This window comes from Camelus bactrianus, chromosome 4 (assembly GCF_048773025.1).
Source record: "Camelus bactrianus isolate YW-2024 breed Bactrian camel chromosome 4, ASM4877302v1, whole genome shotgun sequence".
Lineage (NCBI taxonomy): Eukaryota > Metazoa > Chordata > Mammalia > Artiodactyla > Camelidae > Camelus > Camelus bactrianus.
This window is the reverse complement of record NC_133542.1, coordinates 60,005,726-60,033,002: the sequence shown is the minus strand read 5'-3', so window position 1 is coordinate 60,033,002 and position 27,277 is coordinate 60,005,726. Positions and strand designations below refer to the sequence as shown.

The 27,277-nt window shown below is 53.3% G+C and overlaps 1 protein-coding gene across 5 annotated transcripts in view; it reads right to left on the bottom strand.

Moving 5' to 3' along the window:
• COL27A1 (collagen type XXVII alpha 1 chain) overlaps positions 1 to 27,277 on the bottom strand; it is a 143,763-nt gene that overhangs the window by 62,910 nt on the left and 53,576 nt on the right. For all 5 annotated transcript variants that reach the window (XR_012506525.1, XM_074362071.1, XM_074362070.1 and 2 more), the window contains 10 exons: positions 22,235 to 22,288; positions 19,934 to 19,978; positions 11,998 to 12,051; positions 11,237 to 11,281; positions 7,883 to 7,936; positions 6,564 to 6,617; positions 5,776 to 5,829; positions 2,759 to 2,812; positions 2,540 to 2,593; positions 839 to 883 (listed from right to left, as the gene is read on the bottom strand). Coding sequence is in view for 4 of the 5 variants with exons in the window: in XM_074362071.1 (XP_074218172.1) it covers positions 839 to 883; positions 2,540 to 2,593; positions 2,759 to 2,812; positions 5,776 to 5,829; positions 6,564 to 6,617; positions 7,883 to 7,936; positions 11,237 to 11,281; positions 11,998 to 12,051; positions 19,934 to 19,978; positions 22,235 to 22,288 (513 nt within the window). In the remaining variant the exon portion in view is untranslated. The remainder of the gene's footprint in view (positions 1 to 838; positions 884 to 2,539; positions 2,594 to 2,758; positions 2,813 to 5,775; positions 5,830 to 6,563; positions 6,618 to 7,882; positions 7,937 to 11,236; positions 11,282 to 11,997; positions 12,052 to 19,933; positions 19,979 to 22,234; positions 22,289 to 27,277) is intronic.

Here is a 27,277-nt window from a genome sequence, read left to right as displayed (position 1 = left end):
TAATATTAAGATGTCATTTGCCTGTGTCACTCATTTTCATGAATGTAAGTGGAGTTTTCCAGAGGCTACATGACACATGGTATCATCCGTAGATGGAATGTAGACTGAAAAACCCAGCTGACTTCTCTTAAGCCACACATGAAGGAGATTTGCAAAAAAATGGTAAAACGATGCCACTCTTTTCATTAAATTATTTTTCTTTGGAAAATACACCTATTTTTCTAAAAACTATTATTTTTGTTAACATGAAACATGTGTGTCGTTAATCTTGGAGTGTTACTAATTCTAAAGGAATTGACAAAAACTTTTACAGTTTCTCAGGCTTAATACTCAGATCGATAGATGTGACCTACACAAAGAAAAGCATTTGGGGTCCTCAATTATTTTTAAGAACGTAAAGAGGTGCCGAGACCAAAATATTCACAAACTGCTGATTGATGGAATCGCTCTGGAAGGCCACCTGGTGCAGTGGAGAGAACCAAGGTTAGGTTCCAGGCAGGGCATGCTCACTTCCTGGCTGTGAGCTACTGGGCTAAATCCTTCGCTCTTTGAGCCTGGATGGCCTTGAATGAAACGAAGAAAGACGGTGCCTCTTTCATGGAAGAATCAAATGAATGAAGATGGACACAAAGCAGCAGCACACAGTAGGTGGGCAAGAACAGCCAGTCAGCTTCCTGCGTCTTGGCTCTCTCCTCTGGGGTCTGTCCTAGCCCCCTCCCTGGCTGGCCCAAGGCCCTCACTGGCGACTTCTCTCAAGAGCACCACCCAGATGTTGCCCGCCTGCACAGAGCTCTCTCAGCACAACAAACCCCACCTCCCCCAGGCCAGCAACACTCACCTCCAAGCCAGGAACCCCTGGTGGCCCCATGGGTCCCTCATCTCCCTAGAGTCAGGAGAGAAGAAAAAAAGGAGGAAGTTAATCCAGTGGGAGTCTTGGAGAACTTCACCTGTTAGGAGGGAAAGGGGTGGCTGCAGGAGAACCCCCTTGGACCAAGAGGGCACCCGGGCTGCCTGCCTGACCCCACCCAGGGCAGAGTCCTAGAGGCCAGGCCACACAGGGGCTTCAGTACCATCTGAATGTGACCAGCCGGGGTTGGTGGTATTGCTGGGCAGGAAAGTCAAACCCTATCATCTGCCATGGGAGGGGAGCCCCAGACTGCAGCTCAGAGATATAGGCTGTCTTCTGAGCTCTGATGGTTACTCGGTGGCAGACCTCAGCCTCACTGTGCCTCAGTTTCCCCATCTGTAAAATGGTGCAGGGCAGAGAGGGTCACCCTAAACTATGATGACTAGCCTGAGTTCTTGGAGGAGAGCCATGATCTCTTATTCTTTTCTGAAGCCACCCCTCAAACATCACTCAGGATGGGTATGCCCAGGGCCTAGTGGGTGTGTGGTGCATGAAGTGAGGGAGGAGGGCATGGGAGAGGGAACCAGTGGAGGACTGAATGAACGTATGAGTGGATGAACGCATCAGTGAAGATAAGAGCAAATGGCAGGCGTATTGAGGGTCTGCTTGAGCGGTACTGTGAGTATAGATAAAAGCGCGGGGCTGGTACCATCTTTCCCTCCAGCCCCCTCCCACTTCCCATAGGCGGAGACTCCTCAGGCCCTCCTGCATGTGCAGGCAGCCTCCAAACCGGCCCCCAGCGGCATGCCAGACCTAACCAAGAGGCCCCTTCCAGAGCCACCATCCCTCCAGCTTCCAGGAAAGCAACCCCACGTGGCAGTTCCCAGAGCCCATGCTGGGACCTGCGCCAGACCCAGAACCAGCCCGAGAAGGGATCCATGTCAGCCAGACGCCTTCCTGTGGTCATGGTGAGTCTGGGCCTCCTGCACCATCACCCAGGGCTGTGTGTCACGGGGCCCTAGGACCTGAGCCAAGGTGCATGGTAGAGGGCCTTGTGCACAGGAAAAATCCATGGGGTGCTGAACAGCCCTCCAGCTGGTGCTCCAACAGGCCCAGAGAACTTGTCAATCCCCTTCGTCATGAATAGTAAATAAGGCAATCTTCACTCGACCACTTACTAGCAGCACAAGTCATGCCATTCCCTGGGAAGGTCCCCACGTAGCTCCCAGGAGCCCAGAAGCTATAGCATAGGGTCTATCATGGGCTTTGTGCTCAGCAGATCCAGGTTTGAATCTGATGCTGCCTGCTGCTAACCATGGGACGGGACACAGTCCCTTCACCTTCCTGAGACTCACGGCCTCACCTGAGCCAACAATTCCTACCCTCCCACATCAATACCCCAATAAAGTGTGCTACTATAAGCAGGTGCAGTGGCAGTGGCTCTGAGAGAGACCCCAGGGCAATGGGGGTGCCATTGCGGGAGTGACCTGCCAGCCAGAGTGGGGCAGAGAAGGACCCTGGAAGGGTCACGGGGCAAGGCTGTAAGGATGAGTTAGAAGGCAAGCCTGAGGTGGCCCTGGCTGTGTCTCCTGACTGAGGTGCCCTGGCCCCCAGCTAAGGCCTCCAGGACCCAGGACAGAGCAGGCTGGGGGCTTGGAGGGATGGGCAGGGGGCAGGGCCAGACGGTCTCACCTCGGGCCCCAGGTGCCCACGGGGTCCCGGCAGGCCTCGAGCTCCAGGCTTACCCTGGGGAGAAGGGAAAAAAAGGGATCTCAGAGGCGGCACCTCCATCTCCAACACAGGCCAGCAAGGTTGCCTTGCTTCCAAGCCAGGAAGCCAGCCCTGTAGGCCTGTGGTTTCCGCAGGTGTCAGCTTCTTCAGCAGTAGCTACCACCCTGGGCAGGGACTCACCTTCACGCCTTCTGGGCCGTTGTCCCCAGGGGGGCCAATGTCTCCGGGGAAACCCTGAAGGGAAGAAGAGAGCAGGGGTCACCTGAGGTACTATGAAAGGAAATGCTAAGAGGGGGACCAACCCGGGTTTCCATCCCATTCTGCAAGGGACCATTCTTGGTCCTAAAACAAGGATCCTGGTACCAGCCCCTACACTTCAGAGAGTTGCTGAGAAAATTAAGTGGAAGGAAGATCTTAACACAGGAACAAGCACATACACGGTCGACTAATGTAGACTTTCCCAAGTCCTGAGCCTGGGCAGCCAGGGCCTCGAGCCAGGCACCCTCTGCTCTGAGAAGGACCATCCTTTGACTGCAGGTATCCTGGAGGTATGCTTATGTTCTAGGTTTGTTGTGACTTTGAAACGTTTGAAAAGCACTGATCTAGTAAGTCTCAGCTCATGTCCGAAGCTGCAGTCCCCGCTACATCCTGGCCAGGTGTGTTGGACTCTGCCCCATGCTACCAGTGAGGGTTCATTGCTCCCTGACCAGGCCTATTCCTGATGGATGACTGTTCATGGAAGCTTCCTCCTGACATGGAGCAGAATCTCCTCCTCCCTTCTACAACAGCTTCATGCTGCCCCTCAGGGACCCTCAAAGCAAAAGGGGTCCTTCTTCCCATAGTGGTCTTTTACACAATTAGGAGACCAGTCACCTCATCCCCAGAAGCCTGCCCTTCCCTGTCCCTTCAACGCCTTCTACTCAGGGGCCCAGGGCCCCTCAGTCTGGTTGTCTCCAACTGGTCAGCTTCCATCATTGGTGATCAGTAGGACACCCATGCTTCTCCAGGTGTGAACTGACCAGCACAGGCCAGAATGAGAACATCCCCTTCCTTCTTTTAGGTGTAATACCTCTGTTAATTCAGCCTAGAACCCCATTTGTTTTCAAGGCAGACCCACGACTCAGTTTTCTTTGAGTCAGAAACCAAAGCCTGAGATCTGAATCCCTGAGACCAAAAATGCTCTCCCACTTTGCCTTCATAAGTGGCTCTTTTCCCTTCCCCTGTTGAGCTTTTGGTAACTTTTTAAAATTTCAGCTCAAACATCCTCTCACCCTTCTCACTAGCAAAGGCAAAAGTCGTCCCGAATTTGAAGCTAACACAGGAAGCCAAAGCCCTGATGTCTTTTTCTTCTAATTGAGAGGCTCAAAGTCCCATTCTGCCACTGACTCACTGTGTGACCTCAGGCAGGTTTCTAAGCCTCTCTGCGCCTCGGTTTCCTATCTGTGAAACGGTGACCATACCATCACCTAACAGGGCTGTTCTGAGGCTTAAAGACAGTAGGTTGGGTGCAGTATTTAGTTCAGTATCTGGCACCCGGTAAGCACTCAGTAAAAATCTGCATTCTGAAAGGGTTTGGGTCCTGTGTCCTGGGAAAACAAGTCTGCCTGGGGTGGGCCTATTTCCATGGAGAGCTTGAAGCTCAGGATGCTGATAAAATGGTGGTGCTCACACAGATCAGATCCACTGATGAGCGAAAGAGTTAATTCACGCTGGGGCTGGAGAGCTGGAGCTCCGCCCACAGTCTCTGAAAGGAGGGAGGCAAAGACTCCGGAAGGAAGGCGCTGACAGGCGCATCAGCTTCTGACTTCAGCTGAGCAGGGCCACCTTCTGAATAGGGTGCCAGCCAATCCAAACAGAACACAAAGACGGGAGAGGCAGACCCCTACATCTGCCCAGGGGCCCTGGAGGAAGCCAAGGAGCAAATAAAGACCTTCATTTGCTGTAAGTAGCAGCGTGACCCTGAGGAGGTCACTTCCCTGCTCAGTGACTCAGTTTCTTCATCTGTAAAATGGGGGTAGTGGCATCCCCCTCACGTGGTTGTGGTGGCGATTCAACCAGTTCTCATCCTGAAGATACCACACAGCCTCCTGGCATGAAGTGGTGCCTGATAAAGATGAGGGAGCAGGCCTTCCACCCGCACTGGCCAGACTGCTGGGAAACCCAGACTCTCAGAAAAGTCTTCTTCCACAGTGACCAAGGGAAGGAATCAGGGCCATGGAAGAGAGGCCAAGTCCATTTGTCTAAAGATAGGACTGTGTCACGGCCAAAGTCAACACAGCGGGAAGCAGAGCTTGTAGCTTTCAGGAAACACTCCCTCATCCATCCAGGCGATACCAGGAGTGATCTTTGGAAGGGTCTGGAGAACCTGGCAGGGCCAGACTTTTGTCTCTAAGACCTCATGGAGGAACAAGGCCCCAGGGCCGGGAGGTGTGGTGGCGGGGGAAGGGGGCTGGGCTGACCTGGGCCCCCTAAGACTGGCAATAGCCTTAGCACTCTTCACCCTATTCTCCAGAGCTGGTCCCAGTACTGGGGACAAGGACTTGGAGGGGCAGAGCCAAAAGGGCTCCACCAGCCGTCCCCCTCCCTTGTACGTGAATGCCAGGGACGAATGTTTAACATAGCTGTGTTCACGGCCACATGTATCAGACTCTCAGGAGTCTCAACCAGAGTTAGTATGTTAGTTGCTTTATCCATCCTTCATTATTTCTCATTCTCCATTCAAACAGCAGAATTTTATACATTTGCCTCTTGCTTCCCCATGTCTGCGAGCCCTGAGCCCTGCCCTTCTCCAGGGTGGCTGTGGGCAGCTGGGAAGGTTCCAGGGCTCAGAGGGGTTGGATGCCTCAAACTCCACGGCAGAGAGTGTGGAGAGCTTCCGTGAAGGGGCCAGGCATTTAGAGCTCAGAGGGCTTTCCTGAGGTTTTTCTCTGGAACTGTAAAGGTAGCCACTAAGCTTGGGAGGGTGTCTGAGGCCAGCGTCTGCCCTACCGCCTGGGAGAGCCCCTAGGGAAGCCGGGAGGTGCAGAGGCAGAAAGGAAAAGATCACTGGCCTAGGGATTGATATTCTCAGCCTCATCTCTCATTTGCTATGTGACCTCAGGCAAGTCTCTCCCTATCTCTGGGAGAGACCCTAGTTTCCCAATGACAACAGCCAGTCCCAGTTGCAGCCAGACACACAGAAATAGGGTGTCACATACCTCAGGTCCAGGCGGCCCAGGAAACCCAGGGGATCCTTTGTCTCCAACTTTGCCCTGTGGAAGGGAAGAGATTGTTGGGGACTCAAAGGTAAGTGAGGGCCCACCTTCCCCCAAACCCTTGTATTAGCCCCCTGGCAGGGGGTGGTTGGAAAACTCAGGAGAATATGAATGAAATCTGCTTAGACAACTACAAGGAGCTGCTGCTCAAACCCCGTCTCCTACACTTATTTATTTTTTATTCCTTTTCAAATTCTTTTTCATTATAGGCCATTATAAAGTATTGAATACAGGTCCCTGTGCTATACAGCAGGACCTTGTTGTTTATCTATTTCTCTTACACCTACTAGCCACAGGATCCTGGGCAAGTCCTTCACCTTGGAACCTTACTTTCCCCATCTGTAAAATGGGAGCAATAATAATCTTCTAACTTCTGGGTTGTTGGCAGTCATATAACACAGGAAGGATCTGATTTGTAGTAACATTCAATAAATAAACAATACCCACTGCTATTATTAATAATTATTTACAAGGCATTGGGAACCCTGGATTCTCACCAGAGCTCTGCCAGTGACTGAGGCCTATCTATGATGCTGGGTGTGTTCCTGCCCTGGTGGGCCTCAGTGTCCTCATCTGTAAAATGGGTGAATCTCCATCTCTGCTTTGCTCTACTTGCCTCCTGGGCTGCTGCAGGAGGAAATGAGATCCTGGATGTGAAGGAGCCTCTGGTCACATTCCATGACCATTTGGAGAGTGTGAGGTTTGGGGGTTATGAAGCAGAAGGTACTTACCAGAGGCCCTGGCTTCCCCCGTGCACCCGGGAACCCTGGCAATCCCTGGCTCCCCTGGAAAAGACGCAGAGCAAGCTGGGGTTAGGGAGGACCAGAAATGGCCAGAGGAACAGCTGCATGGTCATCATTGCCAGCCTGAGGCCTGGAGGACATCCACTTTTAGGGGGAGGACGAGCTCCCCACTCCCTTCTTTCTGTTTGTAAGCTCCGGCTTGGCAACTCTGTGGGCTGGGCCCTGGGGATGCAAAGATGAAGCAGCAGCCCCTGTCCTCACCGGGTCATGCTGGAACCTGGGACCCTGGGGCCCCCAGCAGGCACTGCAGTGCCCCTGATGCCTGGCAAGCCTGGAGACTGGGGCCTGGCTGGAGGGGCAGCCCAGAGACGTCGAGGCTGGGTCAGGACAGGGCAGCCAGGAGGGAGGGGAGAGGAAGAGGGAGCGCTGGCCAACATCTGGGCCTCGTTGACTGGCTGAGTGAGGTCCAGATGTGGCCACATGGTGCCGGACATCGGCAAAGAGGAGCCGGCCTCGGCAGGCTGCCTGGTTTCAACAGTCAGTCAGTCAGTCAGGCCAGCTCCTTGGACGTGTCCTGAATGATCACCATTCTGTGCAGGACCCTAAGCCGAGCTCATCTGGGCCAGTCGGAGGCCCTATCCTAGGAAACCCGCCATCTGTCAGGGGGCTGAGCACAAATCCCCTTCAACCAGGGGAGAAGTATGCTGCCACAGGTGAGGGGCACTCAGAGGGGAAACAGCCACTCCCGAAGCAGACAGAGAAAATGGCAGCCATGTGGGGTTCTGGAAGGTGGGGCAGGGCTGGGCCGTGCACAGGCGGGGCAGAGGGTGTGCTGGGCGAGGCAGCAGTGTATGCAAACCTGAGGTGCAGGGGGCAGGTCAGTGGGGCCAGAGCACAGGCCTGGGAGGGCAAGGGGCAGGAAAGAGTCAGAGGGGTCTGTGCACTGGGGGCCTGGGGGCCTGGGGGCCTGGGGGCTGGGGTGAGGAGCCAGCACTCCAGTCTGGGGGCAGCAGGGAGCCATGTCTGGGCTGGGAGTTCAGAGCAGAGCTAGGCCCCTCAGAAGAACAATTCTGTGGTGGTGAGGAAGACAGATTGGGAGGGAAGAGGCTGGGGCCGGGGAATAACTCAGGAGGCTGTTATAAAGTCCAGGGAAGAGACAATGAGAGGGCAGATGAGTGATGGAGAAGACAGTACTGCGTGAGAGGAAGCCATCTTGCAGGTGGCCCCTGGCTCCTGATGGGCCCTGGGGAAAAAAAGAGCCAGAAAAGAGCAGAGCAGGGGGCAGGGGGTGAACCTGCTGCAATTACCTTGTCTCCTTGGAATCCGGTATCTCCTGACACACCTGGAACCCCTTGTTCACCCTAAATACACACCAGCAAAGAAGGTTACGATGGAGACCACAGTGGGTTCCGGAAGCCTCCCCCACATCAGACCCACTGGCAAGGTGCAGCCTTGCCGAGGTTGTTCCCAAAGTGGATCTGACCAGCAGCAGCCTTGGTAGAGAAAAGGGCAGTCCCCAACCCTGCTCCAGCCAGGAGGAGCCTGGGGGGAGGGGAGGCGGGCCCTGGGGGGACAGAGTCGGCCTGTGGCCTGTCCGCAGGTCTGCCTGGGGCTGCTCAGGTGGCTGAGAACTCCACTAACAGAAGCTAAACTGCCCGATGTCACCCAGCCTTGCCTGGAGAACTGACCCCTGCGGGTCAAAGGAACTGTGTCTTGATCCTTCAACCTCTTCATCATCAACTGATGTCACACAGAGGAGCGTGCAGCCTGGACCGGGGCCCCACACCACAGTGGGTTCTGAGGCATTGCATCTGTTGCTTGGTATTTTTCACTGCCAGATCTGTGAGCTGTCATTTCTTCCTTCTGTAGGAGTTTCTAAGCCTACAGTCTGCTTCAGTCTACTTCTAATTCGTTGCTTTTAATCAGCTATAGCATGAGAAACCAGAGCGCCTGGTTTGTTCAGACTACGTGTAAACAGCGAGTAAACGGGCCTCGAGTTAGGTCTGGGCGTTTCTTCTCCAGGATGACGCACTGCATGGGCTTGGTGCCACTGATTCTGGCTGTCAGAGGGTTCCTCTACTCCCTCCCTATATTCAGCCACATCCTGGTAAATGAGCTGTCGTAGAACCAGATTGGAAGACATTCTCCTTGGAGCTGGAACCATCACACACAGTCCTCATCAGTTCCAGGTTTCCATGTTGGTACATTGGCCCCAGGACTCAGAAAACATTCACAGCCCTGGGAGCAGTTGGAAGAATAGAAAGAAAAACCCAGGAAGAATGGGGAATCTTAGAGAATCCAGGTCATGCAGCTAAGGCCATGATCCAGCAGAACTTCCTTGGTAGAACAAAAGCCAGATTTTTTTTTTTAATTAAAAAAAATTTTTTTTAACTTACTTTGGTTTTTCCAATTTGGAAAATCTTGTATAATATCTCAGGGTTTTTAGGAACCACGGAACATTTTTTTTTAAATAGCCAAAGGAGGAGTAAGATGGTTTAAAAAAAAAAATGTTCAAAGGCATGTAAGAAATCAGGGCAATGGATCTGGAGAAAGCTGGGCCTGGAGCAGGACCCTTGGTTCCAGAATGCACTTCACGTGGGGAGAGGGAGCCAGGTGGGTTGTAAGTGGGACTGAGGCCAGGCTGGGTCATGGACAGTCTGGGATTCTACACAGCATGACCACAGAACATCAAGGGGTGGCTCCATCATCCCAGGGGAGGGCTGGTGGGGTGGGGTGAGGATGAAGAGGGGCTGATCGGAACCCAGCTCCCCACAGCCTTAATACCCCTCCCCAGCCAAAGGGGCAAAAAAGAGAATTTTTTTCTTTTCCTCTTTTCTTTGCATTTTTTCAACCCCAAAGACTTATTTGATTTTCCTGAGAACTCTGAGCAGAGAAATAATTTCCTCCTCTTTTTTTTTTTCCAGAGCTTTCACATCTCTAAATGCCCCAGGCATCACCAGTCAGCAAGCCAGCTGAGTTCTATGTAACACATTTATTTCCATGTTCCTGAAGAAACAGTGAGCTGGAGGCCAGCTCTGCAAAGGTCCTATAAAAAGCTCCCAGCCTACACTCCTATTTCCCCCACTTCCTTTCCCCTCATCCATGACTTCAACATTTCCAGAGTGCCGATGACTCAAACCACAGGGTAAACAGGTAGCGGTGGGGAAGCCCCCGCCTCCAACAGAAAGCCCCTGCATCTCTAGCGGGAGGGCCATGGAAGAGGGGGCTTAGCAGCCAGCAGGGCAGGGCCAGAGGGCAGAGTGGCGGAGGCAGGGGAGCTGCAGCTGGAGGCTTGGGCGTTACGGGAAGAGATGGGAGAGGTGGAAACAGATGGAGAAGACTGGGGTTAGAACTGCGCGGCCAGGTACCTAGGAGTGGGGGGTGGGTAAGACAATCTAGGGTGCCCATTTCAGCCCAGAGGCTCTAGTCTTCTAAGGATCCCAGGTCTGGGCTGGCTCCAATAGATCACCAAGTTTCCTTTGATGCATCTCTTTCCTCTTTGGGTCTGTTTCCCCAGCTGCGAAATATAGGCATTGAAGGAGGTGACCTTGAAGGGCCTCATCAGCTCTGCCCTTCTGACCTCAGTCCTGTTTTGTGGTTGAGGGCTCTGTTGACAAGTGCTGGGTTCGAATCCTGACACTACTTACCAGTGGTGTGCACCCGACAAGCTTTCTATCTCATAGCGGGGTGGAAGATGGATGGGTTAATCCCCGCAGAGCCCTCCAAGGGTGCCTAGCACTGGTACCTGCTCCTGTACCTCACATTTAGAAGGACATTCATCTGGAGACAGGTGCAGAGGGAGCCTGGCCCGGGAGCAGCTGAGTGGCTCCTATCTGCTCAGGCTTGTGGAAACCTGGATGCTGCGCGAAAGCTCTCCCACATCCCCTTGAGGTGCCTGGTTTTCCAAGAGGCTGAGCGGGGAGGGCAGGAAGATGGCCAGAGGGCAGAGCACAGGAGCACTGCTCCCTGCAGCCCCTGTGTCTCTGTCACTCAGATGCTGCAGGGCCCAGGCCAGGTGCTGCCCCTCGCTGGGCCCCGAGGTTTCACCTACCCACCCCAGCTCTGGTTTGGCACGGGGTCAGTTCAGCAGCAGGGCTGTAAGGGTGGCCTCCCGGTGGCAGCTGGGAGGAAAGCAGGTCAGGGTCTCAGAGGCCCGTCCTGGCTTTTCGGTTGCGTTTTCAGACTCCAGGAATGGGTTCCCAATTCCAATCCTGGCAGTTTGTGTGGATTCCTTTCCTCCTGTGCCTGGGAGGGGGTCTCTGGACCCCAAATCACAACTGCCCTGGGACCTGTCATCTCAGCACCATGTCCCTCCATTCCGCATCCCCACCCTCTGTGTTCTTTGGCTTTGGTCTCAAATCCCAGACACTGGCCTCAGCTTTGCTCTCCAAATTTGGAGATCTGCCTTGCCCTACCATCCACCCTGTGCCTCAACAGCCCCCTACGCTCTGTTGGCCAAGGTCTGCATACCTCCAGAACCATCTGCCTGGGCCCCACCCAGAGTTACAAGGAAGAAGATGAAGAGCACAGATTCAGGGGGCCAGAGCGGAGGCACGTAGAGTGCAGGGGAGTGGACCTGGAGAGAAATCAGCAGCAGCGTCGAGGCGGAGAGGGTTCGCATGCAGATAAAACACAGTGCAATAAGGGAGTATTCAGATCACCTTATCACCTTTCAGTCCGGGTTCCCCCATGTTTCCCATCAGTCCCTGCAAGACAGAGGCCAGGGTTCAGCTGTGCGGGAGGCTCAAAGCCCCAGAAGTCAGGAGCCCTGGGGTAAACTCACTGGCTTGCTGCAAGAACCCATGCTGCATGCCCCAGCCCAGGACTCAGTTTTCTCATGAGTAAAAACGGACAATGAGCCCCACTCCAAAAGGCAATGGTGTGGACTGAAGGAATACGAGACAGGGCAGTTGACTGGTGAAGCACAGTGCTCTGGGCACACCCAGGGGAGAAGGGTGCTGATGGGGAGAGATGGGCTTAATGAGCCATGTCACAGGCTTGTTGGCCAAATGGGAGCAGCCCTGGAACGTGGTCCTGGCAGTTTTAGTCCACCTTTCTCCTGCACGCCCATCTCACTCAGGGATGTCCTGAGCTCAGTGGTTTGCCATTATAATGTCTATGGCCCTGGTGATGTCCCCCACTGGACTTTCAGTGCCCTGAGGTCTGGAACCACGTCTGACTCATGCTCGGCTGGAGGACTGCTGTCCAATAAAGATGTCTGGCATAAATGACATGCAGATGGAGACTGGTTCTCAGGACTGAGAAGAACTGAGCCCTTGATCTACCGTGTTCCCAGAACCCCTCTGAGTGTCTCCCGCCTCCTCCCCCAACAGAGCATTGGGGCATCCTTCCTTCTGGGCTGAAATGAGCCAGGGGGTGCCCGGCTAGGATGAGACCAGATTAAGGGACGGCTGTTGTTTACCTTCATGCCCTTGGGTCCTGGGTAGCCGATCGGACCCAATACTCCCATGTCGCCCTGGGAAGAGAAAGAGAAGAGGACACCATGAGAGGTGGCTCATAGGAGGCTGGTCTGGGGAGGATTCCAAGGACATGACCCCACTGGGTTGGTCTTGTAATTAGGAATGTTCAGCTCCACTGAAGTACTGGAGTCAGTTTCACATAGGTCCTCTCCCAAGTTCATTCCTTGATTGCTGCCCCTCCCACCACTTCTTTCCATCTCATACTAGATTCTTTACATCCCATAATAGCTAAGGGACTCGGGGCATTTCACTGGACTTCTGTGGACCTCCATCTCCCTACCTATAAAATGCAGACAATGTTCCCTCGCCCCGAGAGCTGCTGTAAGGGTTAAATGAGCACACACAGAGGCTTTGAGGACTAGCTTAGTAGGGGGGAGGCACTTTTTGCTTCCAGAAACTGGACCATCTCCTCGGGACAGCAACCCAGAAGGAGTGGGGCTATCAATTACAGACACCCAAGTTGCAGACAGACGCTCTATGACACTAAGATCAGTGGGTAGATCCTGGACCACAGGTTGGAGACCCAGCATCAGATCAGATCAGACTGTTCAAGTTGAGAGCAGCAGAGTTCCTAGACTCTGGAGACCCACGTCCCCTTCACAGGGAGCCCTTCACTGAGGGCTGGGGAAAGGCCGGGAGGCGTGCCTCTGTGCGTCAAGGCCAGACCACCCTGTCCCATCTCTCCTCTGCTACTCACTCACTGCATGATTTCAGGCGCTAACCTCTCCATGCCTCAGTTTCCTCATCTAAAACAGGGACTAACACTTCGTACCTCCTAGAGTTGTTCGAAGAAGTAACTGACCAACACATATAAAGGACTTGGCACTATCTGGAAGCATTTTTGGTTTTTACAGCTGAAGATGCTGCTGGCATCTGGTCGGTGGAGGCTCCATGATGAAGAGTTATCTGGCTCAAATGTCAATAGTGTTGAGGGTAGAAACTCTGGTTTAGAGTGCAGGACTGACTGGATTTTCTCTGAACAAGCTCACCCTCTTTCCCTGAAGTCTCCTTACTTCCTGCACTCCCCTGTCTCCACTGCCCTCAGCCGTGGGGCCTCACATCGAGCCCACGCCAGAGAAAGGGGGCCCCTGAAGCACTCTCTTTTCTCCCTTTTCCATCCTCTGTGACTGATCTGAGTGTCTGGCTTCTGTGTGAGCTCAAACAATGTGCTTGACCTCTCTGGGCCTCTGTTTCCCAAATCTCTGAGTCAGGCTCCACAGAAGCCTCTGGCAAGTGCTCCGAAGCATCAGAGAAACAAAGGCTGCCCCAGGTGGCCAGGCTCAAGAATGGGTTCCTGTGGGAGCTGCCTGAAGACGTCTTGGAGGAAGGCCAGCAAAGAATGAAACATCCCTTGGAAGGGCCAAGGGGCCCAGGTGGTGGAATGCCCCCAGGAGAGAGACGGAGAGAGAGAGTTCACAGATCGCAGTGTGGCCTGGCTCAGGCAATGCCTCTTCTCACCCTCAACCCTCTGAACCTCAAGATCCCCACCTAACTGGGTCAAACCAAACCTAGTTGAGCCTTGCCAAGAAATTCTGTTTTCAGTTCCCATCAAGTAATCTTAAGAAAGGGAGGGTTCAGTTTAACACGTGCTAGTAGTGATACGGTAACACTGGCTGCTAGGCTCTCTGCTAAGCACTTTACAAGCCTCAACTCCGTGACTCTTCACGACAACCCTTAAAGAGCCTGCTACTATCCCCATTTTACAGATGAGTAAACTGAGGCTCTGAAAGGCTAAGCTTGAGCAAATCACAGAGCTGGGCAGCGCTGGGATTCACACCAGGCGGTCTGTTCCCAGAACTTCTAAACAATTCTGAAGAATTCTTTCTTTGGAAAGAAGCCAGGGTCACTGGCCAGGGAGAGCTGGAGTGAAAGAAACTCAGCACCTCAGAGAAGAGCATTTCAGCAGGATGCTTTGGCTGCATCTTCTCTCTCCCTCTCTTTTCTTGGAGGAAGGGAGAAAGGGGTGGCCGGCCCAAATCCCCCGTGATGGACAAATAAATAGAGTAGGCCCTGCTGGCGCAGTTGGCTCCAACAAGGGCCCGGGCTTTGGGCAGAGGACCAGCCAGCAGCTCTGGGAACACAGGCTCCCTCTTCCCTGCTGCAGGCCTGAAGGCAGCTTTTTGTGCAAAGGCTGAATTCAGTACAGGTCTGACTGATGCCCATGTGGGACCACTGGAGGCCATGGCATTACCACGCTGCTGGGCAGGGGCACCGCCTCTGAGGGCCTCTCCAAAGGGGTCTGTGTGTGGTGGGGGACAGGGGCTGGTGTGGGCAGCCCACCCAAGGAACCCGTGGCAAAGGAGGTCTGGCTGCAGGGCACATGGGGAGAAGGTGGCAGCTCACTTAGGGCAGGTCTTCCCCACGTTGGCAGGTCCCCCACTATAAAAGCAGTTGAGGGAGAACAGAGAAAACTCCAGGCCACTTTCTGCCCAGTACCAGTCTTTTCCATGCTCGACACTGTCATGGGCAGCTTGGCCAAGTGACACACAATAGCAGTTCCCACGAGAAGGAACAGTGAGTAATACCCATAATCTGGAACCTGTCTCCACGTCTGCCTGAGCTCCCAGACGCTGCTCTACACTCTGTGCCCTTCATCTCGCCAACTCCCACCAAGAACACAACCAACCAACCACATCCGCGACCGCTGCAAGAGCTCCTACTGTGCCAGACGCCACGCCCCACACTCCCAAGTCTCGTCAGTCCTCGCCAGCAGGCGCTTAGCTGTGCCAGGAGCAGTGCTGCTGTTCGGAAGCTCATCAACCACTCACAGCAACCCCAAGTGGTCAGCACCATCACGAGTGCCCTTCCACTTCACAGATGAGAAGACTGAGGCTCAGAGTCAGGTGACACAACCTACTCAAGGCTAAGCAATACCTAGGGGACACAGGCAGGACCAGAACAGGTCTGTCTGTCTGTCTGGCCCCACAATCCATGCTCACAAGCCCAGGGTTGACTCTCTTTACTCCAATAAAGGACCCAAGGAGGCCTTCCCTGGTTGCTGTCACTCATAAGTGACAGGACACGAAGACAGGCTTGAGATTCAAAAACAGGCAAGAGGCCCTATCCCCCAGCCCCTCCCAGCTCCCACGTGCCAGCAGGCATCTGGGGACCCCTGAAAGCAAACCTGGGGGGGAGCTCCCAGTGCCCATCCTCATGATGGCCGTGATGGCAGCACCTCCCTCCCTCCCTTGCACAAGTCTTACCTTCCTGCCCTGCTGTCCCCTGTAGCTATGCCACCCTAGGCCCCTGTTTCCTACACCCAGGGTGTAGGGTGCTCCGCCCTGAGCTCACATTGTCAACGCCCATTGGTCCTCCTCCCGCAGTGCCAGCAGCAAGTCCCTGTCCCACAGGCCAGGCCAGGCCCCTGCCGTCTGGTCTGAGCCTGACGTGGCTTTCGCTCGTGGCCTGTTCCACACCGACTATCAACATGGGTGCCCATGTGGCCACCACCTGCCCCAGGCCCCAGAGGAGGTGCTCACTAAAAGTGGCTTAACCAGTGGGTGAGAAAGAAGCCTGCATACTCGCATTTACAAACCCTCCCGGGAAAAATCTGGCCTCATTCCCCAGAACTGCCTTTTAAGGCAACAAAGACTCTTAGGGATGGGGACCTGGGGGCTGGAGTCAGTCCTGGCTCCTGTGTGGTCTTAATAAGCACCATCTCTCCCACAGAACTGCCTCTGGCCCTACCCAGTCCACACTTTCACACATCTGCTGTCTCCATTCAGCACAGAAGTTGCGTGGAGCTGGGTGTGTGGTGCAGCCGTAAAGTACATGAGCTGTGAACACAGGCCCAGGTACAACTTAACAGCTGTGTGACTCTGAGCAGGTGCTTCAGCCTCTCTGAGCGTCGGTTTCCTTAAGCATACAATTGTAAAACTACTTTCTACCCTCAGAGGCTTGCTGTGATAATTAAATACTTAGCACAGGACCCAGCACGTGAGGGTTGGGTAAATGTCAGCTATTGGGGTTCCTGACCTCGCTTCATAGACAAAGAAGCAAAGCCAGATAATCATTTAGTGACAAAACATGGTGGATTTGTCCCCTATATCCCACATGCTGGGACTTGGCCAGATCACATATTCTTTGGGTCTCATTAAATGAAGGAGCCAAAATTCCCTCTGTGTCAATAAAAAAGACAGAAATTGTCTTTGTTGAGCAGATACGGAAATCAGGCACACTTTTCTTGAGGGCCAGCCAAAGGGTTTCAGTTACTCAAAGGGGGCTGCTTCAAGGCAGTCTCTGAAGCTTATGGGATCAGGCCTGGGTTGCAAGTCCCTAGCTAGTGACCTTGGGCCCAGCCTCCCCATCTGGGTGACCAGGCTGCTGTCATCTGCCTCAAGCATCTTAAGGCTCCCAGCCTAATGCGTGTCAAGCACATGCAGAGCAGACAGAAGTTCCGTAAATGTTAACTGTCCTCTCCAGCCCTTCCTCCTGCCTGCAAGGACTCAGGGGACAGGGGAAGTTTCAGCTTCAGTCTGCATGCAAATTGCTTCAGCTGACTAGACAGAAAGCATTGAATAAATCTGAATCTCCACTAAAATGATTATCAGCACGTGGAATTCCCATTTGCTCAGCTAAAAAAAACCCACATCCTCTGGAAAACCGTAGGTGACTCACAATCCCTCTTCCCCTTAGCTCCCGGTTAGAAAATTCCTTTCCTCTCCAACTCTTAGGGGAGACAATTTTTTCCCCAGGCACAGAAGCTGCTGTTCCCAAAAACCCAGGGCGGGAGTGGACTGGGTGCCTTGGGTGGGAGAGGGCACTGGCTTGAAGAGCAGTGCTGATTTGGTGAGAGCTCAGGTCCAGCCCTGTAACTCCCACCCCCCAGGCACAAGGTAAAAGGGAATGTCACTTTGGCACCAAAGGGAATTTAAAAACAGGGGGAATTCAGGCTGAAAGTGGTCAGAGAAAGACACGGGGCAAGAGGTGGGCATCAGCTCTTTGGAAAGGGGCATGAGGAGGGGGCGCAGGGCCTGAGAAATGCAGGAATGCCTGGGACTCACCCCCAGCTCAGGCTGCTCAGAAGAGGGGCAGGAAGAGGACTGCCCTGGACTAGGAGTTGGGAGACATGGCCCCCGATCATGCCTCCATCCTCTCCTGCTTTGCGCGTGACCTTGACCGAGCACCTCGATATGCCCATCTGCCCAGTGGGATTCTCCAAAGAGATACTGCACATACGGTTGCCAGATTGAGTGAATAAAAACACAGGATGCCCAGTTAAAGTCTGAATGTCAAATAAACAATCAAACAGAAAATATTTTAGTATAAATGTGTTTTAAATATTGTATCTGAAATTCAGATTTTACTAGGCATCTTTTATTTCATCTGGCAGCCCTAACTGTGCAGAGCAAAGGGGAGCATCGGTGGGAAGGAGCTTTGTAAAGAGTCAGGAGGCCTGAAGGCTGTGATGGCATAGTCTGAGTGTCCAGAATCTGCATGCATTCGGCCAAGCAATATTCTTGCCCCTCTCAGGATCCAACCCAGTGGACGCCAACAATGACAAATAGGAGCGTGGGCCAAGGATGACAGCCAAGATATGTAAACATTCCTGCAGAAAAGCTTAGGGGATGGGGATCATATAGCCTGAAGAAAGAGCCTTGGGAAGAACAGACAACAACCATCTTTACATCTTGAACCACCTCCCCCAGGGGTAAGGAGAGGAGTGGGGCTCACTGCACAGGAAAGCCTCGCACAATGAGAGCTTTGTGAAAGTGGATGGGACTTTCACAGGAGGGAGCTCCCAACACCACGGTGTTCGAGCTGGAGTTTAATGACCATATGACCAAGACGTTCCAGAAGGGACTCCCACTGAGCTTAGAGAAAGTTGGACTAAAAGACTTCTGAGAGCCTCATAAAGTCAGATTCTCTAACACGCATTGCATGTCTCTTTTTCCAAAGCATTTAGGTCAGTGCCTTGTGTCAGAAAAGGTGCTCAGCAAAGGACATCAGGGCTGACAAATGTATGACTCACGTGTTGACACTTCCTTGTCCCAAACCAAGGCAGACATCAGTCAATCACAGCACTCTGTCGCATTAAATTCCACTGTGACTTTCAACTCCTACTCAGTGCAGCAACCCAGATGACTGCTACCAGCCATAAAATTTCTTATGTGTGTGTGTAAAATGATGATGATGATGATAGTTATTATTTATTGACAGCAATTAATTTATCTATTAACTTATTAATAAATAATAGCAAAAATTTATTATTATTAAGTATATTATTATTACAAGTAGCCCTTCTTGAGCATTTATTATGTGCTAGGCACTTCACATGTACTAGCTTCTTTTTTTCTCCTGAGTCTTTCAGCTCTATTGTCAAAGCTTATCTTTTTTTTTAATTGAAGTATAGTCAGTTTACAATGTTATGTCTGTACTAGCTTCTTTAAATCTCACAAAATTCCTCCAAGTTAGGCACTAATATCCCCACTTTACAGATGAAGAAATTGAGGCACAGGGTGGGTTAAGAAATTTGCTCAGAATTATAATTCAATGAGTGGTAGAGCTAGGATCTGAACCCAGGTGATCTGGTTTCAGGGACTGCCCTCTTCACCATGGGACTGGATTGGACTGGGTATACCCGTGGTCTGAATAGGAGCTGGCACAAAGAACCCATCTCACAGAGTGGATACCCGAGGCTCAGGGAGTGAGGCCACAACTGAAGACCACAGAGCCAGGAGGAGGTGAGGCCAGGGTTCAGATGCAGGTTGCTCCGACCTCCACCCCTCCCTGACCTGGTTCTGCTCCCACCCAACTGAGCAGGAGACACTGCCAATGGGAGCCTCTGGGCCCTCTTCCCAGGACAGGTCTCCCCGGAATAAGGGGGCTTTCAATTCTCCCAGGGCCTTCTCCAGCCTCCTTCTCAATAGAATTTATTGGCACAGTTGCTGGAGTAGCCAAAGCTGGCAGCCCATTTGTCAAATTAGGGACCAGTCTACTTGTGTGAACCCTCCAGGCTCAAACCCCATGAGGAATGACCCAAAGGACATAGCAGAGGGGCATCAGACCCTTGAGGAAGCTCCCAGAGTCACTTTCCAGGCTCAGGCCTGTCACTGGCCCTGGGGGCTGGGCCCAAGGTCAAGCTCACCCTCTGAATGCCCAGGGGAGACCCTGGTTTTGGCTAATAGCACCACTCCACAAGGCCTACCCCAATGGATAGAGTCAGAGGTCAGATTGCTTCCCACCTCCCTGTGTCCAGACCTCTCTCAGTCCTGGACACATCAGGAGATAGTAACAATAAATAATATTTTAAAATAACTATTTTCTGCTAATTGCACATTTACTGAGTACCAGACCTTACACCAAAGATATGCCTCATTTAATCCTCACAACCACCCCAAGAGGACTCTACCATCATCCTCATTTTATAGATGAGGAACTAAGACTCAGAGAAGGCAAGTGACTTGGTCTAGGTCACACAGCTAGGATGTGGCAGAACTGTGACTTGAACTCAGGTGGTCTGGCTCCAAAGTCAGTTCTCTGGAAAGGATGAAGGTCCAGAGCCTTAGCTCCTCTGCCAGTCACTTCCTTCCTCTGGGCCTGAAGCATCTTACCTGTCCAATGGGCACGCTACCACCTGCCTAGACCTTTTTGCAGAGCGATGGACAGGCAGCAGGTGTGAAAGTACATGGCAGTCTCATGCTACAAGCACCCATTCCCATTTAACTAATAAAGAATGAGGCTCAGAGAAGGTGGGTAATCCACCTAAGGCCACACAGCAGGGTTTTCCTCCCTCAGCACCCTGCCCAGACCGGTCTGTCCTGCTCCCCCAGCTCCTCCTGGGGTTTGATGAGAGAGAGGCCTTTTCAGGAGGACTCGTGGCTGGCTCCCCACACCCTGCCCCCAGTCCTCCCCCTCTCCAGGCATCTGTGTACTTACAATGAGGCCGGGGACTCCTGGGGGCCCTGGTAGGCCCAGTTCTCCCTGCAAATAGAGAGAGACCAAAGTGGTTACTTGCTCTGTCTCCCTCCAGGCCACTCCCTCCACGCCATCCTCCACGTGGGCACCTGGCGGAATCCTTCAGAGCTGACCTTTCCCTGTTCCTGATTCTCCTAAGCCTGGACTGGAATTTGAATGAGACCCTTCCCCCTCTGCCATCACTTTCCACAGCTGTAAAATGGGGAGGTTAGATTTCCAAATCCAGTATCTTCCGATCGTAAATGTGAGAGAACAGGCAGAATCCTGATCATGGTTACACAGACGTGCAGGGTGCCTACCCCGTGCATTTCACTTCACTCTCGCTGAACAGACGGCAGCATTGAGACTCCAAAGCTTAAGCAATTTTCCCAAGGTCAAGTGCGAGGAAACAACACAGTAATGAGGGCTCCAAGATGAGAGCCACCGGCCGACCTCCCTCCCTCTCAGCCAGGAGGTGCTGGGGCCTGCACAGAACCCCACCCCCAACGTCTGCACCAGAAGGAGGGTCTCAGGTTTGGGCTTCCCAGGGCCTCTGAGAGGCTGGAGAACTCTTGCCCAGGAGTCAGGAGATGTGGCCGTGTGTGGCAGTGGGCAAGTTTCTGTTTCCTCGCCTTTAAAAAAATGGACCTTCAATTGCTTGCACCAGAAAAGACAGGTAGAAGAGGGGTTTGCATCAAGTTCAAAATGCAAAGGTGTGAATACAAATCGGGGCTCTAGAAATGGTGATTATCAATCACCAGCATCCTCCAGGGGTGTGCCTTCCTTCATCTGCGCGATCCCAGACTGGAGGGAGGTCATGACCACAGCCACCGAGATGAAGAGGAGGAGGTGAGGAGCTTCCCTGGCTTTAAAGTGAGGGACCCGAGGCTCAGGGAAGGGAAGTGACTTGTCCAAGGTCACTCAAGTGTGTGGCAGAGCCAGGATCACTCATCAGGTCCTCTTCCCGCTCCTTTGGGCCATGAGTACAAGGACGTCCCTGCCCCTCCCCAAGGGCACTTCCAGGATGATGTCACACTTTATGGCAGTTAACCCAGTAGCTGCTACACAGAAGGAAAGACTGGTTTCTCCTCTCGGTGTCTTTGCCACTGCTCTGCCCTCCACCTGCAGTGTCCCCCACCTCTTTCCTCATCCCAGTTCCAATGACATCCTTCCCCAGGAGTCTTCCCTGCTTCTCTCTCTCTCCTCGACAGCACCTGGGCCTCTTCGATCCCACCCATTTCAGGGCAGGAAATGGGCCCCATTATTACCTATTATTTATAACCCCTCCATCCAGTGAACCCTTGTTGTGGACGTACCACCTCCCTGTCTTCTCTCACTTCACTTCACCACAGCCCTGTGAGGCCAGCATTCTGATCCCCATGATTTACAGGTAAGGAAACTGAGATGCAGGTGGGTGAACTGGTTTGTCCAAGCTTCCGCACCTGACAAGGGGTGCAGCAGGATTCAAACCCAGGTTCATCTGGCTCTGAGGCCAGGGCTTCAGTGCCCCCAGGGAGCCCCGAGGTCAGCCCCAGCTGGGTGAGGCTCAGGGAACATTCATGGAACTGAAAAGAGCATGTCATCAGGTGCTAATTATGTATCCAGTAGCCACCTCTGCGCAGGGCACAGCTGGGCACAGCTGCACAGGCGGGAAGCCCGAGAGAGATAGGGGGACATGGCAGGTGTTCCAAAGAGCTCTGGACCTGGTCTGTACCCCAAGGTGGAGAACAAGCTTCCGCTCCCGCCTGAGCCTAAGCCTGGGATGGGAAGGGAGAGGCAGGGCTCAGCTCCCTGGGGCAGGCTGACCTAGCTCCTTCATGGCCTTGATTATTTACAAATTATAAACACATCTATGTTGGAGATTTCTTTAGAATGTGGCTCTTCCCTTCATACAAGGCCTGCAAGCCATCTGCTTCCCAAGGCCGCTGCCTCCCATAAACATTTCTGATGCTTTGTAAGAGGGCAGCTGTCCTGGCTTCGCCAGTGGGGAGCCACCCGTGAACCTTCTAAGTCCTTGAGGATGGGGCACAGCCTGGGGCTTTGGGACCAGGGGCTCAGGGGGCTAGAGGGCTCTCCTGGGGTGGGGTGGGGGGACAAGGAATCCATGGGAGACAGGAGCCTGGGGTTCAGAGAAATCATGCAGTTTGTCCAGGAGCACCCAGCTCATAGGTGGCCCGGCTAGGATCTGACCAAGTCTGCCTGACCCTAAAGCTTAGGTTCCTAAAGCCTGCTGTGTGTTTGCTCTGAATCTCTTTCCTGTTCCCAAAGACTTGAAATACTTACGGGGTTTCCATCCAGTCCCGGAGGGCCTCTTTCCCCAAAGTCTCCAGGAAACCCCTGGGGGCACGAGAAAGAGCAAACATCGGCAGATTAGTGTTTATACCTACGAGTGGCTTCCATCCAGACCCGGAGGGGACACAGGACACATCTGTGCAGTCTCACTCCCTGGTTCCAGGGTCTGGCAGGCTGTGGGGTCCCGAGTCATTCTGGGCCCTCAACAATCACCCCCTATGAAGACTTCCCAAGGACTAGCTTCTCTGGAGCCCGTGGCCAGTGAACCTTCTTCTTATCTACCCAGAGTCTTAGAAAAGAAAAGAGACCCAGCTCCCCAGCATGGAAATGCCAACCCCCATGCTGAGACCTGGGTCTGACAAGGGCAGGGCCGGGGGCAGTCAGGAAGCTGGGCCTAGGCCTGGACCAGTTGCTGAATCGCTGAGAGGTTCAAGAATATCCCTTTACTTTGTGGGCCTCAGTTTCCCCACTGGTTAAAACACGGAAGGCCACTGCAGCATTTCCCAGCTCAGACCTTCTGTGATTTTTGTGAAGTGCTCCTCAAAAGCCACCCTGTGGAATCACAATTCCCATTTTACAGATAAAGAAAGTGAGGCTCTGAAAGGATGCCGAGATCATCATCCAAAGTCACACGGATCGGGAGTTTCAGCACCGCAGCCACAGGTGAGTTTCGGCAGCTGAGAGAGGCCAGGCTGCCCGGCCCCGGAGGTCTGGCCCTCTCGCCCCCTCCCTGACCCCACTCCATGCTCTCTGGAGAGGCAGACAGCTGGAAAAACATCAGCTGTGGGGGAAGCTTCTGGGGGCCGAGGAGGGGGCACAACTCCATTTTACTTCAAAAGGAGAAGAAAGTCCTCGAGCTTGGAATTCAGGGAAACCTGCTCTCCTCCCCTCCTTGAATTCAAATCACTGTTTTTCCAGGGAAATTTAATAAAAAAACAAAGCACATGTTTTTCTGACCAAGTGGGTGCCTGAGCTGTTCCAACAGTGAAGATGCTTCACAGAGGGTAATTTGTTTCTGGTTTCTAACACTACCAGGGGAATCCAGTAAGTAGATTAAACTAGAAAGACCGAAGCTAAAAACAAAACCCAAACCAAATTACAAAGTCTACAATGGCTGAACAAAGAGACTTTGAATTGTGTGTGCATCTGGGCCTTTGTTTTGCCCTGCTTAGAATACTACTCCCCTCAAATCCGCCCTCTGCCAGGAAGCCCTCTTGGACCAGAAGGGTAGGCGTTGATACAGACCCTTTAGGAGGTGTGGCTTCATTCAGACACCCAAAGGAGGAAGTGAGAACAGACTAAAGAGATTTGAGCCAAGCCAGTGACTTTGCATGCAAAACTTTACTTGACTTTGGCCTTAACCCTTGAGGGGAAGGTTATTGGTCCCATTTGACAGATGGAGAAATTGAGGCTCAGAGAGGGAAATGTCACTTGGTCAAGGCCAAAAAGCAAATCTGTGGCAGAGCTGAGCCCACGTCCCACCTCTCTGAACTATGCCATGTTTGTATGAGCTGAGCAAGGGCAATCCTGGCAGGCAGAAGCTGCTCTAATGTGTGCCTGCCTGGTTTTAGAGAGTGGCAGACGTGGGTGGGGGGTGCGTATGGGTGTGCACTTGCATGCATCCCCAGGTCAAGTCTTTGTGAGGGTACATCTGACTCCGTCTAAGATGCCTCTCCCTGCATCCTTGGGGTCCCCCCTGGAAAATTCCAATCCAGCCTCTCTTGCTCATGCTATAGAGAGCCCTCTGACCTCCTGAGGCAGGAGATATCAGCTGGGTGGGCTATGGGCAGGGAAGGCTTCTGAAGGCATTGAGTTACTGCCTCTGCCTTTGGAGGTTGGGGTTGGGGCTTGGCAAGAGAGAAGGGCAATCCTTCAGGGGACAAGGGAGATGCTGGCTGACTCCACATGGCCCACAAGGGGAAGGCTCTGGGGAGTCCAAGCTCTGTTCTCCAAATCCAGCGTCTAGAGACAGCCCGTACACTAGCCTGGGCTCCCCTCCAGGTTAGCTGTGTGACCTTGGGCACACCCTCACTTGACCCTCTGTCCTGCCTGGGCTAGTGGGGAGGGGTGTGATCTCTAAGAACCCTCAGCTCGGCCCAACCTATAGTCAAGGTCTGGGAGGATGCAGCCTGCTCCACAAGGTACAGGAACGCCGTAGCCCAGGGGGAGACAGAGACCTTGACAGCATTTGCTAGCACCAATCCTGAGTGTAATGTCCAATATATCCACACTCAGCAGCCACCAGGCAGGTCTCAAACCCACAGGTCTGCAATCAGGGCCACTTCAGGCTGGCTCAAGGGCTCCTCTCAGACCCAGTTGCTGGGCCAGCTTCCCCTGCAAGGCTTTAGAACCAGAGCAACCCAGTGCCAGTCCTGGGCCCCTCCAAGCCTCAGCTTTCTCTGCTCTACAATCAGGGGTCCTGAAAGGATGAGCTGAGATGCTGGACAGAGGGCGAGCCCTTGCTGGCACATGGAGGCTGCAGCAATGGGAAGGTACCTCTCTGAGGCATAAGCAAAGGAGAGACCGTCAGAATGGTTAAAAACCCCAAGAGGGCACATATGAGGACAAAATGCAGCCTGAGTATAGCCAGTGGTTGATGATGGTGGGGTGACAGCAATGACAGCAACAGCAAACTCTAACAGCCCCGTAAGAGAGGTCCTATTATTGGCCCCATTTCAGAAATGACGAAACTGAGGGCCAGAGATCTTAGAGAACTTGTCTAAAGTCACACAGCTGTGGAATAGCAGAACTGGGATCTGAACCCAGGCAGGCTGACTCCAGAGTCAGCTCTCTTAGCTATGAACGGACACTGACCACACAGAATAGACTAGAGCAAGCCCGTGGTCTCTCAAGGGCTCGCGAGAGCCCTGGACTAAGGCTCAGGTGGGAATGGCATTCCTGAGGCCCAGGACCAGTTCTGCTTATGTGTGCCTGGTGGCCTCCATACCCAGCCCCATCTCCAATTTGTCTCCCTTTCTTCAGAGGATCCAAGCAGATAACCTCTAGAAATCTAGAGTAATTCAGATCACCATAGTTGGAAAAAAGATATGGCTTTAAGAGAGCCGGAACAAATCTGTGACTGGATTAATCATAGATGTCCTGAGATGGAAAGACTGAAGCTGTTCTTGACACTCGGCACCTCAGTCACCAGTGGGGAGACGGAGGCCCGGAACCTGCCCAAGGCCCCATCCCTCCACTAGCTCACCTCATCCTCCACTGTTGAGCCACTGGGGCATCCCAGTTCCGACACATGCCCCAGGCCCCTGATGTTTGTTCCTCTGGATCTCAGAGAGGCAGCTGCCGAGCTGAACACGCACCGCCACTTCCACCCCGCCTGCTTCCCCCATCTGGCCGCACCCACTTGTGCACGCCGTGCACTCCCAGCCCGGCCAGCAGCGGGACCTTCCTCCGCAGGCCCAAGCTCCTGGCTGCAGCAGGCTGGCCCGAGGCCCAAGGAATGAGCTTGGCGCCCTGCCACGCAGTTTCTCCACTTCCCCAGGTCGGGCCCCCCTGGAGAACTGAATGCCTCATACTTTGAGCAGAACATGGCCCAGGAGGAGACAGAACCAAGATCTGGGGCAAGACTCCACAGTCTTTCCTGGCTACGACAATTCAGAAGAATAGACTCAAAAACAAGGCTGGTCCTTCTAACCATATCTGCGGCAGGATGCCCAGGGCTGGAGGCCATCCCATCCACTCCCCTGCCTCCAGGCAGTGCCTGCCCTGACAGTCTGCTCCAGAAGGTGGCATGTAGGGGCAGGGAAGCATGCAGCCTCCAGGATCAGAAGTTCTGCTGTGTCTTGAAGGCCTTCAGCATCCTGGCCCACAAAATGGTCAGTCCTGCCCAACCCACCTAACAACTCACCTGCCCAACTGCGTGGGGGCTGAGGAAGAGGTGAGATGTTTGTAATTCCATCTCTGGTAAACTCTAATATGACATCCCATGCCAGTCAGGTACCGATAATGGGAATTCATAATAACCTCTAAGAAGAGCCTGCAGAAGGACCTTGGAGCCCTCTTTACAGGGTTTACATTCTCCAAAGTTGAGAAGTTCCTGCGCAAGTCTGACTTGCATCCTCCCTACGACACTTGGCACGGCCTGTATTCTCTTCTAGAAGGTGCGTGCTCTCCGAGTGTGCCGACAGGGAAGGACCCCCGAGGTCCAAGTCCCCTTTTCTCATGATGCTGAGCATGTTTTCACCCTGCCTGCTGATATCCAACCGGGAATCCACCCATAAAGAGTCACCTCGGGGAGCAAGTTGGAGAGAGGCAGGCAGAGTTCTCAGCAGGATTCCAAGGTCACCAACAGCCCTGGGACAGCTCCAGCTCAAGTCCAGGAGACTGGGGACCACACCCCCAGCTCACAGCATCACCACCACTAAGAACCTTCACCTGTTTTGGCCTCATTTTCTCCATTTGGAAACCACTTTGCTCCCTGCTCCCCACAGGCTGAGAAGTGGAAAGAGCTTAAAGTCAAAATGCACCATAGGAGAAGCCCTGTCCCGCCCCAGACGAGCATGTGGTATTGGACAAGTCCCAGCTGTCCCTGAGCCACACACCGAGGGAGTTGGAGCCTTGGCTGGACTTCCCCAGCTCTAAGCTTCAGGGTCTGCCCGCCTGACTTGCCACACAAGACCAGGCTTGGCAGGCCTGGCCAGAGGCCATAAGAGAACCTGTGATCAGGGGCTGGTCTTGCCAGGCATTCCAGTGGGCTTGATAGTGAATCCACAGGGTGCCAGACAAGAGGATTCACTGCAGCATCTTCCTAGGCTCCATAAGAGATCCTTGGCTGGAAGACGTGGCTCGGTCTCCAGCTGTGAGTGTCACTGCACTGTGCCCCGAACAGGCCAGGATAGGCTAGAAGAAACCCCTTCAACTCCAGCCAAGTCTGTAACATCTTATATCTAGACCCCTCCTCAGGAAACTACAACACATTTCTCTTTCTAGCAGGTGATGTGAGATGAGAGCTGTAGACTTAGCTATCCTTTGGAAGCTGAAGATGTGAGCACAGAGAGGAGGGGAGACATGGAGAGC